The following is a 12,101-nucleotide window of genomic DNA, read 5'->3' on the forward strand; positions in this document are numbered from 1 at the left end:
ACATTCGCGGTTAAATGTTATCAAATTCGACAAAAAAAGACTTATTTTTACTTATTTTTCGGATAAAATGAAATCAATTAAACAATTACACTATCCGAATAGTTGTTAATAATTTTGTTTTTCAATATGATATTTTTTAACTTCCCCTAATTTCATTAGGGAAGTTAAATATTACGTATCATTTTATTCTATGTATATTCGAGGGAAATTAATAGTTTGTTGAAGAGGTAAAAATCACTAAGAAAGATATTTTTATTTCAAAGTTTGGAAGTTTAAATTGATATTCTCGTTTTCCTGTTATGTCTGGGGCTTCCTGCAATTTCCGGTTACGTGCAAATTGTATTAGCATGACGCATATGCATAATTGTATGCATAGATTTTACTTTTAACGTAGAAATGTTAAAATATGATGTTATATATACATTGTGTAAATTTCATTTTTGACAAAGGTATGAGATAAAAATAGATGAAGGTATGGATAATTGAAACATTTGAAGCCTAAAATATAGGATTCATCTGTTTCAATCTTTAGTTCATTGTGATCGAACGATCCGCTGTTTCGATCGTGATTTGCAACTTGAAGCTTTACTCCAGCGTGTTTATAGATACTTATAAATTATTCCACTCCTACTTAAGCATATAAACAATAATTATATAAATATTACAGTACAAGGTTGATAGTGACACATAGTAAATATAAACATTGTAAGACTATTTTAATACCGACGCGCAAAGTGACGATCGTAAGATATATCGTTGTTATCAAATCTTGTTAGATTTCTAATATCTCAATAACGCAGCTATCGCAATAAACGAATAACGTGAATTATTATTATTATTACAGATACGCATGTTATGCGACATAACGAAGAAACATAACGATAGAAAGTGCAAGCAAAATTGTAAAACGGATAACAGTTAATTGTCAACATGGCGGATAGTGATTTTCTCATTACAATTTCAGGTCCCGCTCTATCATTATTGTTTTATGAAAATGTTCGCAGCAGTGGGACCCAGGTAAAAAAATGTTTTTTTGCTTTGTCGCCAATAATGCCTTATCATTTAACACGATGATTCGCATTTAGATTATGAAATATAGCGTCTTAACCTCAAAATAATCTAAACTAATGAACGAGGAAATTGAAAACATTGAATTCTCCGTATTCTAGATGGGCTTTTTGCTAGGAGAAACACTTGAATTTGTTAGGAAAACGGACACAGATTTATACAATCAAGTAGAAACAGTGAAAATATACAGTAGTAAGTATATTCAATAGATGTTTTATCTCAATGACGTAAACATTTTTCTTTGTCCTATAGTAAAATATTTTGACATTTTTAGATATTGAGGCTGTTGTAACTTGTCCATTACCAGATTCTTTACACAACTCTATTGGCAAAATTAATAAGGAAAAGTTAAAGGACTTTTTACGTGATAAGAGTAAACAAGTGATAGGTTGGTTCCACTTCAGAAGAGATATAGGATTGATACCTACATTTAGGGACAGATTATTGCATAAAGAATTCTCGTCATATTTTTCCAATGAAAATGGTTCCAAAGAAGAATTTTTTGTTACATGTTTATTAAGTTCCTCGACGAGTAGTGAAAAGGGAACATACAAATTTAAACATGTCTTTTTAAGACAAAAGAAATGGTATGTTTTGTAACTACAATAATTTTTGTACAATGCTATTTTCTAAGAGTTTTGTTTTTATAAATAATCTGATTATTATAGGACATTTGAACCAGTTCCTTTACGAATAAGTAACTTAGGAAGTAATTCATTTGCACATGAAGGTTCAGATTATAAACCTACTCCTACCAAAAAATCATCTGATATGCCAGATGTATTTACTAAGTTTATAGACTCTTTAAAGTAAGTTTGAATATGATCTTATAAAAATATGATTTTGATTTTTTGCATCATAGGAAAATATTCCACATTGTCGTTTGAAATTATTTATTTTTAGTTTGGACTTAACCAAGACGTCTGCTGTTGAATCTGCTATTACTATACAAAAAGCAGCTGAAGAGCATTTGAGTCAATTAATACCAGACCTATGTAAGTCTGATCTTGAAGTAGCAGAGCTTGAAAAACAAGTTAAGGAATTTATGCTTATCAAAAAGACAAAAGTTAATGGTAATTCAAATAACGTAACTGATTCCTACGAGCCTGAAAAAGATGAATTTACGGACGCAAGACAGAAATCAGGGAAAACATCTCCATCCAGAATTGAACCTTTAGATGATACTTATCAAGAATCTCGGACAATAAAGGATCATTCTACTGCACCTGTACGTGTATTGTAACAACCAAACTGTTTTCTGTATATTTTCGCAAATTTACTATTACTTTGTTTCAGAGTCAAACAATGACTGCTCATAAACCGCAGAATTCAGCAACATGTACTGAACAGAATGTCGATCAAGGCAAATCGAGGTCGACCACAAGTATAATGAACAGTCCGAGTCAAGAACCACCGCCTATAAATTCTGTTTCAGAAATAAAAGTTAATGTCACAGAAAATGTATCAAGTAAGAACAGATGTTTATCTAATATAGAATCAGAAATCGTGAAAGAATCGATCTGTAGAGCTGAAACGAACGTAAGTGGTGTTGGAAGAGGCAGAGGTAAATTGCTGCAAGACTACATAGGACTGAAAAAAGCTAGAAGGACTTCAGGCCCAGAATTATCTGAGGCAAACAGTGTACAAAATACTTCCCTTCAAATGTCTTACAATCAGATTACGAAGAAAAAAGTAGACAGTGTACGTAAATCGGATGCAACTAATAATCATTGAATAAAAACCGTTTCCTTATTTTTAATTCACTTCAAAAGCTTTATAACGCTCTAATCGTAGAACAATTTCTACAAAAACAAATCAACCAAGATTTTAGAGCGCTTATGCTACATGCAATGTAAATATATATTTTAAAGTATAAATATAATATGAACCGACCATGTTTGTACTATACACAGACTGGTCTATTTCTAGAAAGTCTTAATCTTACAGAGATATATAAAACGGTATTGTGTCGTGTTCATAGTATCGAATCTGTGCATTATAAAGTGGAGAGGCATCATAGACTGAAGTACTGAATAGTTTTTAATATGCATTTTTCTGGATGTTCTACGTTTAAAAAATGTTCTCATTCGCATTACCACTTTTTTGTTTTATTTTAATAATATATTCAATACATTTCAAATATTTGCAATGCTCTATACTCTTAAATTAATTGTGAAATTGAGAAAAAAGCATACAGCATATATTGTTTTTTTGTACATTTTTTAAATTGTGCCATTACATTAAATATTTAACGTATAAAATAAATACAAATATTTTGCATCATCATCTTTTATAAATAACAAATTAATACATATATTAAGTACTTGTAAATAATTAAAAATTCCATAAATATTTCTCTTTTTTTTAAATAATAACTGTAATGTAACGCGCATAAGCGCAGAACCTCTATCTGTATATAAATATTTTAAAGAAATATTATTACAGTATGTCAGCCGGATTATTTGGAACACCTGTAACCTCCCATATCGTAGCCGCAAGTCTTCTTGAATGTTCTAATACACACGACGATGTTGCCAAACCGAGATGAACACAATAAAGCTCATAAATTCTGATTTTATTGGGAGACAGTTTAGGGAAACACGTCTCCGCTAGTTTTCTACGAAATTATAAAATAAGTCAAGTAAGAATTTACAAAACAAATATTTCAGTACCGTTAGTACAAACCTGTAATAATCGCCACAAAATATACCGGGTACTGGAAAATTTTTCAACACATGATTCAAATAAACTTTACATTTCACTGGCGATCCCTGAAAAATATTATATAACAATATATTTAAGGTAGCAATGTTTTGTTGCCTTAAAATTATATACTTACAGAACTGTCTTCAAACCACAAGAAGTAAGCATAATTAAATGTTGTATCCTTCCACATAACTGATAAATGTCCTTCTTCCAAATGAATTCTACTTTGTTTAACCATGTTCCATATCTATAAAAACAATTCTTAACTACTTTATGTACGTTAATTTTATTTGAGCTTCTAATAAATTACCTTTTTTGTTGTAAGAGTAAGAGTTTCAGGGTTTGTGAAATCCAGTGTTGGAGCAATCAGTCTATGGGTGACCCTATCTATGTAAATGAAGTGCACAAGGCCTGGAAACTCTTCTAGATATTTGTTGATGGTTAGGGAAGTTCTCGTAGATTATATGGCATTAAGGATGTATATTTTTTTTATCTAACTTATAAGGAAAAATAAAAAGATAATACAAATATATGAAGATATAATTATGAAAGGATATGATCCAAGAGTAAAGTTCTTGAGTGCTTTTACTTTAAGGAAATCGCTAAAATCATTCAGCTTTTGACGAACGAGTTTTCCTACTGTCGTAAGTACATCAACGCCCTGCTTTAAGAAGTTTTTGTCGAAACACATTAATCGATATAGTTCTTTTAAATTATCCATGAAACCAGATGTATTTGATTCAATTTGAAGAATGGATTCCGGGTCTCTAGATCTTAATAGATCCATATATTTTTTTCGGACAAATTCCCACTTTGTTTGCAGTCTTCTTTGACACATATCAACATCATTACTGACGTTAGCTCTATTTTTCTTAATTCCATCCAAAGCTTTTTTCATTGCTAAGTCGAAGTTTTCAAATGCGGGTCTTAATTCGTCAATATCTCTTTGAAGTTGCAAACCATTTATAATATTCATATAATGGAAACTATCGTACAATCCTGATGATGTGGCAAGATTAGCCACTTCTACTATCATAATAAGATTGATACCATCTGCTAATTCAAAAATATGAACTGCGTTGGTAGTATAATCATGTTCGGTTCCGAATAGAATTAAATTACTGTATAAATCATCATCCAGCAATGAATAAAGACCTTCATTGATGGAAGATTCTCTTGATCCTCCTATAACGAAGTAACATATTAGTACATAATAGCAATGAAATTATGTAAACATCTTATAGCAGTAAAGACCATACTAAACAAATCTGAAATATCTTCTGAAGTAGGATTTGAAAGCTTTGATCCAAAAGTTATTTGCTCCTCTTTAGACGAACTGTTTTCAGGTAAAAGAATATTAGTGGAATCATCATTGTTGTCACTTATTGCAGATTGGGTATCCGCTTTCCTTCTCTGATTAACTACCCAACACATGAGCATCATCAGCAATATATCAGAAGCGTACAAATCATGGGCATTTTTACTGGAGTATAATGAAAGAAATTTTTGTTCCACAAGTATCAAGATGTGTACATTGGAAAATTCAGATTGTGCCTTTAATTTGTCACAGGCATCGTGCAACACTTTTAGTATTGATACACCCAAATCTGTGTTTATTGATAGCTGTTCTATTGCTTCTGTAAGCATACTTTGCTCACAGTTTCTTAAATGCACCCATGCATCTAACAGAGACGAAACTAAACAGACTTTCTGCCTGTTTACCTTTAATCTGGAATTAAATTATTATATATATTAATATAATTAATATTAATTATAATATTATATAGAATTACCCTTCTATCTTTTGAAGTAATTTTTTTTATAAATGATATTTAAACTTACACTGCAACATCTGGTCCACAAACATGCCTCACAATTGCCACACACACTCCTAATGTTCTTTTCATTAATTCTACTTCATCTGTAGATATGTAAATGAATGTATATCCCATAAATTCATCAAATACCATATTTGTGCCATCATGACATCTCATTGAAGTGTAAGAATTTCCAAACTGAGAAGCCATTACATGTTGAGAAGTGACAATAGGTGCGAATAATTGAATTATGACATTTGGATTTAAGTTTGAATCCTCATTGTCTGCATTCTGTACAAGATATAAATTTGTAATGTCTTTGTAAATATAATATAATATAAAAATCTTTGTAAATATAATATATATTAGTATTATACAATTTATCTGGAAGCATATAGTTTTATTTTGTCATAAAAATATTTGTGAAATTGAAACAGTATAAAATATACTTGACTTCAAAGACTTTCAAAGCAGAGATATTTATATTACTACATAAAATTTTGCAACATTTGGTAGAGACCTACCTTGTTTTCGAAAATTAGTCCTTGAATTTTCGCTAATTTTTGTATATGATTCGCGAATTTTTTATTACATTTTGTAAAAAGAACGTCGTTTAAATGATCGAAGATCAAAATACCCTTCATTTTATAATTTAATCAAAAATACTTCTGTTATTACACGACTCTGTCAATCGATATTTGCCAATACATTAATGTTTACATTCGTGCTGATTCGGTTGACAAAAACATTTTCAAATGACAACTATCTAATATTTCCAGTACTCTTGCCTGGTCATTTCGATCACTGTTCGTGCGCGACTACTTATAACAAGACTCGTTTAATTAGATTTGCGATATAAAAATACGAGCGATGAAGTTGATTACCTACTTTACGTGTCTTTCGATTGTACGTTAGATGTCTCTTAGTCGAAGTCTGTTCTAGCGCATAATTCGAACACTCCTGTACAAATGTTTTACCACAAACACACCTGACACGTGATGTTCTTTTGTGTCCTATGTTTTGGGAATCACCTGATCCCCTTACCATTTTTGTGTCGCATGCTACATGCGATTTAATATACTTGCCGATTCAATAGAGCAATGATTTGAGTTAAAACTGGAATCTTCTATCAAATTATAAATAAAATATACATAGAATAGGATATCCTACAATCGTAAATGGGGTATAGAATTTTATATTCTGTAAGAATTTGAAAAAAATTGCAGAAACTGAAGACAGAAGACAGAATTTGAGTGTGCTTCATTTTTACATATTTAGTTCAGCTTTATACATTAATTCTAAGTCTTTGGTTATGTTTTGTGCTGATCCTAAAAGAATAGAGGCGTAATATCGTGACAATTAATGGAGGTAATGACATTCGATGCAAAACAATTGGTGACATTTCATTTATTTTAGTAATTTGTACCTTATCTTTTTCATTATATTTTATTTAGTAATAGATATGTAGATATTCGTATAACACATGACGATTTTCCATTAAAAACATAATATTATTCACAATCGTTAATGCACATTATCTTAAATATTATTATATCTTTTTTACTCATCAATTTTATCAATTTGTCTATTTGATCAGATTAAATTTGCGCGCGCTCGTACATAGGAAAATCGAGCGTTTCTATTGGCGCAAAATATTACAAAATCCCTACCTCTAATGAAATTTGTGGAGCAAGAATGCCTCGCGTCAACTCATCATTATCAGTACTTTTATTTCGGCTTTCTTTATCATCATTTTTCTACACTTCTATCTGCTTCATTTAAATAGAACGTGTTTATTTAATCGCTTACTAATCATCATTTTATGACGATACTGTCAGACGATATTCTTGTTATTAAAAACATATTTATCCTTGAACACAGATTTTCTAGGAATTTGACAATTCCGACTCGTAATTAAATGACTTTGCTGCGGGCATTCAATTTTTCGCTAACCAAAATTCATTGTCGAAAATCAAAGCGATTAAACGTATATCGGTGACACTCTGTAACAGATGTCTACTTCCCTACGTCAAAAGCAGAGCTTGCTTAAAAATGTTTTTATATAAAATTAGTAAATTTTTGCGTAAAAGGAGAGTGAATGGGATCGTAGATAGGGGAGGCTTCATACGCAGCAATCTCCACGCGGCGAGACTTGGGCAATCAGTATTATTTCATATACAGTTACTAATTGCATCATTTATATGACACAAATATGAATTGTGTAATAAATAATATGAGCTAATTGGATACGATTGCGATTGCGTCACTATTGTAGAGCTATTCGTATTGCAATTGTATTCTTCACAATTTCATAGTAAAATTTTAATTTTCAATTCTAAGAATAAGGATAAGAAAATTACATGTAAATACCGTCGTATAAAGAATCAAACTTTTATTTCGATAAAAATCCAAACGAACAAAGATTCATTCTAGTAATTACTTGCACAGCATAAAATTTGATAAATCGATTAACAGATGACAACAGTGGCGAAAAATTTAAATAAATATTTTACAATCATCTTAAAATAAAGTTATTACCTTTTTTTATCAACAAGTAACGTATATTTAGTATCTTTTGCGTAATTTGAAATTTATTTTCAATTCGTCTTATTAAATCCATGTCTTAGTTTTGAACTAATTTTAAGATGCGAGAGTATAATTTGTAACATTTTTGCGAACAGTGCTTCTTAAATTAAAAAATAAAACAAAGCAACCGTGTGTGAAGCTTAATTATATAAATACAGTAAACCCTTGATTTTAAGGATTAATTAGAGCAACGGTTATTAAATATTTAAGAATCGAAGAAATTTTAAGTCAATTTAGAAAATATAAAAAAGATCATAAAGTTGCAAGTTAAGTTCCAAGTTTATTTAAATAAAAAATCCGTCAAATCGAGGGTCTATTGTAAGATTCAACATCGCTTTCCGATAAAAGTAACCTCAGTTCACTTAGTAATAATATTCGCGTCCTAACCTCGCCATCATTGATTATTCAACGCTCGAATAATTACCCGAACAAGTATTCATTTAATATTCGCTTAAAAGTGACAACACAGTCCTCGGTATATATGTTATATTCGACTAGATTATATCATATAAGTCTCTCTACTGTTTCTTTTTTTTTTTTTTTTTCGTTTTTCATATTTTTACCTGTTTGACATCCGGACGAAGACGAAATTGTCTGGAGCCTCTAATACACGTGTATAGTGTATCTAATATCGCATATATTAATAGAAATAATCTCAATTCTCAATGGCCAAGTCAGTTGGACACTATAGTTACAATAATAATCGCAATAATTTTCTAAATCCTTTCCTTTTTCTTATATGCTACTGTTCTGAAAGTTTTGTATAAACCCTGCTAAAATTTTATTCACTATGACCTTAATCTTTTAACTTTACTATAGTCTTTGAATTATATTCCAATTTTGTTCTTGTTTCAATAAACAAAGAACAACGATGTTTTCATCCTTCCTTCAAATTTAAGACATTCCTTTTTTTTTTATATACAATTGATCAAGTGGAAAACGACCCAGAAGACGTAGCAGGATTATTTGTTTACTCGCTGTCTGTAATCGTAGTTGCAATTTTTTGAAACAATTGATTTACGCCAGTTTTCAAGTGAAACATATTTTATCTCCAATATGAGACTGTTCGTGTACTGTGTAAAATAGGATTGTTCGTCGAAATTCTTAGACTGTTGTTTCAACTTTAAAACAATATGTGAAAAAGGTACAGGTTATGTGCGTTGAAAGCCGAAAGTAGTCTTAACAAGTACATACATATCTACTACTCGTCAGTATTTGTGCTTATGTGAAATGATATCGCAACGTTAAAAAAATATTTTGGACTTAATAAGTGTATCATCTTCAGACGATGCACATTAATCGTTCGAAATATCAACAACACTTCTTCCATTCTTATTTACGTAAAAAAAGATTCTTAAGCTATGATTACGTGTTAGTTTATTATTCATGATCAGGCCTATACTTTTGGCGCATCGTCAGCGCTACAAATAACTTTTTATCTGGAAACGTTCTGCATTTTTTTCACGATATATGTTAATAAATATATGCTAAGAGAAGCATGGTTTACATGCTACCTTCTTTATCCTACGATAACGTCGAAAATATGTATATGTTCTATTGATAAAAAATAATTTGTGCAGAATAAATATAGACTAATTAACAATAACAGCAACAATGTAAGCTCGATAACTCGTCTCGATGCAATTAAAGCAATCGTAAAAGAAGTTATTCATGATACATAATAACAATATATTGTTCTTTAATGATTTTGCGAAATAATATTTTAAATAGAAATATGCTATTTGCAAATTTGATTACAAAAAATTGGAACAATCAATGTCTTCTTAAATTATATATGATATTGTAAATATTATACGTTTATGCATAGTAAATGCTGATATCTCACTGCTATCTTTTTGCAAAATTTTTAAGTGAAAAATAAATAATATTGTTGATAGAATATTCCAAGATACAAGGATAATATATTATACTACCATTTAAATTAACTAATTGCGACCTGTATTGCAATTATTGCAACAATTAAAACACCACTTTATTCATGTTTCTCATGGCTGCGTGATTGAAACTAATTACAAACAAGCATACGTATCAATATGTAAGTACGAATTGGCTTGAAACACGCGCACGGAAGAAACCAGAAACATTGTTGCAATTTCTCAATTCGAATGATAATAAAGATAATTGTTTTTGATCAAACATAGGCCTCTCTATTTATGTCGTTACGTTATGATTGATTATTGAATTACGCGCTAGTTCAAATACGCTAGGCTCGGTCGGTAAATATGTCAGACTAATTTGCAATTGAAACAAAGATCGGTTTCCAGAAAAATCTTCTGAATTACACTCACTCATCGACTTGCAAATACATTATAATGCTAAAAATAAATTATTTCGGGAAAACGACAGTGTAAAAATTTAGAAGCTTTTTCTCGTAATTTATAAATATATCGTCTTACAAATTGATACTTAAAAACATCTATAATTTTGCATATTGGATAAAAATATCTCTAAATTTTGGCAGCATCTAAATTCCCTGATTTTTTTTTTTTTTTTAGTAATAACACTATTTTGTACTACTTTAATAAGTAATAGCTTAATTCCGCCTACATCAGTGAGCGAGTGTAATCAAATTTCACTTCACAGCAATGAGTCTTACTCCTCTTATTTCTTGGAATATGCGAGCAAACTTGCAGAAAAAAGCGGTACGTTAGGGTCGTTGAGGATTTGATTTGTCTTGGAAAATATCTTTCGGAGTCTAAAATTAGATTTAGATTTTAAACTTTTACGTGGAACGAAAATAGATATCGTTTTCTTTGACATTAGATCATGTAGCTAAATCTTTTGTCGTTAAATACGAGCACATTGCGTGCAAAGGTTTAAAATTATGCTGCATTGATAAGTTATCAAATGCGCGCGTGCGTTTGTCACATACATTTTACTTTGAGCTCTGTTCTCATTCAACATATCAAAACGAATAAAGGAATTTCAATAATATTCTCTCTCTCTCCCTCTCTCTCTCTCTCTCTCTCTCTCTCTCTCTCTCTCTCTCTGTGTGATTTCGATTCTCACCGTGATGTTTTGATTGCGTAATAGAGACACTTTTCATTTCATCCGAAACAGAGCATACCTAACCTGTGACACAACGAGACAATCTACAAATCTTCATCAATTGGTACATTCTCCGTAAACACAGATCACGAAGTAGAGAACGTTCGAAATTCTTTCCGCACCAAACTGACATTAAACTTGAAACTTTCGCTTCCGTTATCAAACGAACCTGTGAGTCAACTTCGATACGATTCTTTCAACAGAATCGAAGAATCGTTGACATCTCGAGACTCGCGACTCGAGAATCGTTTCGGCGAACTTCGATCATGCGTGAACTCGTCAAGGAGCTTCCGAGTGCCCTTTCCTCGTGGACACACTCCTCCGAAACAATCCGGGAACTTTCAGCAGGCGTTTTAGCACCGACAAAGCACGGTTCGTGTTCTGAATGCGAGAAGTCATCTCGATCCGGTCGCGGACCGGAATGCATTAGCGTTTTATTCGCTCGACATCAATTGCACACTGTCGTCCGCTGATCTGTGAAGCCGTCGAACGTCCGACAATGAACGAATCGGCGTTGGGTGCAACAACGAAAATGTGTGTGAGTGGCGATCTGAAAAATTTCAATAGAAATCCAACGTTTTCATCAAAACGGTATCATTTAATATTTAATAATGTTTGCTTCTCTATCTTTCTACTTTATTCAAAGTTTGAAAAGAAGAAAGAGGTTCGTGTCTCGGATAGTTCAATCTTTTATAAGGTATTCCTCTATCTTTCGACGTTGGTTTTAATTTCAAATTCTATTTTAGTGTTCGACACTAGAACTACCAGAGCGGTTAAAATGATCACATAGTAATCTTTTATACAAATTTTACAGATTTACAATAATGCATTTTTGGGGATATGAATATTTTTTTT

At 31.1% G+C, this 12,101-nt stretch overlaps 3 protein-coding genes across 11 annotated transcripts in view; 1 reads left to right on the forward strand and 2 right to left on the reverse strand.

Moving 5' to 3' along the window:
- The window catches only part of LOC139991157 (uncharacterized), a 29,952-nt gene that overhangs the window by 231 nt on the left and 17,620 nt on the right, over positions 1-12,101 (reverse strand). For 7 of the 8 annotated variants that reach the window (XM_072011063.1, XM_072011061.1, XM_072011065.1 and 4 more), the window contains one exon: positions 7,967-11,796. The exons of the other annotated variant lie outside the window; for it this stretch is intronic. In XM_072011063.1, the coding sequence (XP_071867164.1) occupies positions 11,681-11,796 (116 nt within the window). In that variant the 3' untranslated portion in view covers positions 7,967-11,680. Of the gene's footprint in view, positions 1-7,966; positions 11,797-12,101 lie in introns of those variants that run through there. 8 annotated transcript variants of the gene reach the window in all.
- Positions 648-2,827, forward strand: LOC139991147 (BRISC complex subunit FAM175B). The gene is made up of 7 exons (XM_072011023.1): positions 648-771; positions 845-1,017; positions 1,170-1,260; positions 1,343-1,655; positions 1,737-1,877; positions 1,972-2,296; positions 2,365-2,827. Exons 2-7 carry the CDS (start codon positions 931-933, stop codon positions 2,800-2,802), a joined length of 1,395 nt encoding a protein of 464 aa, XP_071867124.1. The 5' UTR covers positions 648-771; positions 845-930; the 3' UTR covers positions 2,803-2,827.
- On the reverse strand, positions 3,342-6,531 carry Hps1 (Hermansky-Pudlak syndrome 1 protein). 2 transcript variants are annotated; one of them, XM_072011009.1, is made up of 8 exons: positions 6,116-6,531; positions 5,617-5,882; positions 5,034-5,503; positions 4,332-4,959; positions 4,085-4,223; positions 3,908-4,021; positions 3,754-3,839; positions 3,342-3,685 (listed from the first exon to the last, which is right to left on the reverse strand). In XM_072011009.1, the coding sequence occupies exons 1-8, from the start codon at positions 6,233-6,235 to the stop codon at positions 3,508-3,510; spliced, it is 2,001 nt and encodes a 666-aa protein (XP_071867110.1). In that variant the 5' UTR covers positions 6,236-6,531; the 3' UTR covers positions 3,342-3,507. The 2 variants fall into 2 exon arrangements, with proteins under 2 accessions (XP_071867110.1, XP_071867109.1); XM_072011008.1 differs by having other exon boundaries at positions 4,085-4,229; positions 6,116-6,518.

The sequence above is a fragment of the Bombus fervidus genome, chromosome 9, assembly GCF_041682495.2.
Source record: "Bombus fervidus isolate BK054 chromosome 9, iyBomFerv1, whole genome shotgun sequence".
NCBI classification, from domain to species: Eukaryota; Metazoa; Arthropoda; class Insecta; order Hymenoptera; family Apidae; genus Bombus; species Bombus fervidus.

Coding starts and splice junctions, on each gene's coding strand:
- Hps1 (XM_072011008.1), bottom strand. CDS start 6,235: ATGAAGGGTATTTTGATCTTCGATCATTTAAACGACGTTCTTTTTACA. Junction 5,504..5,616: donor TGTGGACCAGATGTTGCAGT/GTAAGTTTAAAT, acceptor ATTTAATTCCAG/ATTAAAGGTAAACAGGCAGA. Junction 4,960..5,033: donor AGATATTTCAGATTTGTTTA/GTATGGTCTTTA, acceptor ACTTCGTTATAG/GAGGATCAAGAGAATCTTCC.
- LOC139991147 (XM_072011023.1), top strand. CDS start 931: ATGGCGGATAGTGATTTTCTCATTACAATTTCAGGTCCCGCTCTATCA. Junction 1,261..1,342: donor AACAGTGAAAATATACAGTA/GTAAGTATATTC, acceptor TGACATTTTTAG/ATATTGAGGCTGTTGTAACT. Junction 2,297..2,364: donor AGGATCATTCTACTGCACCT/GTACGTGTATTG, acceptor ACTTTGTTTCAG/AGTCAAACAATGACTGCTCA.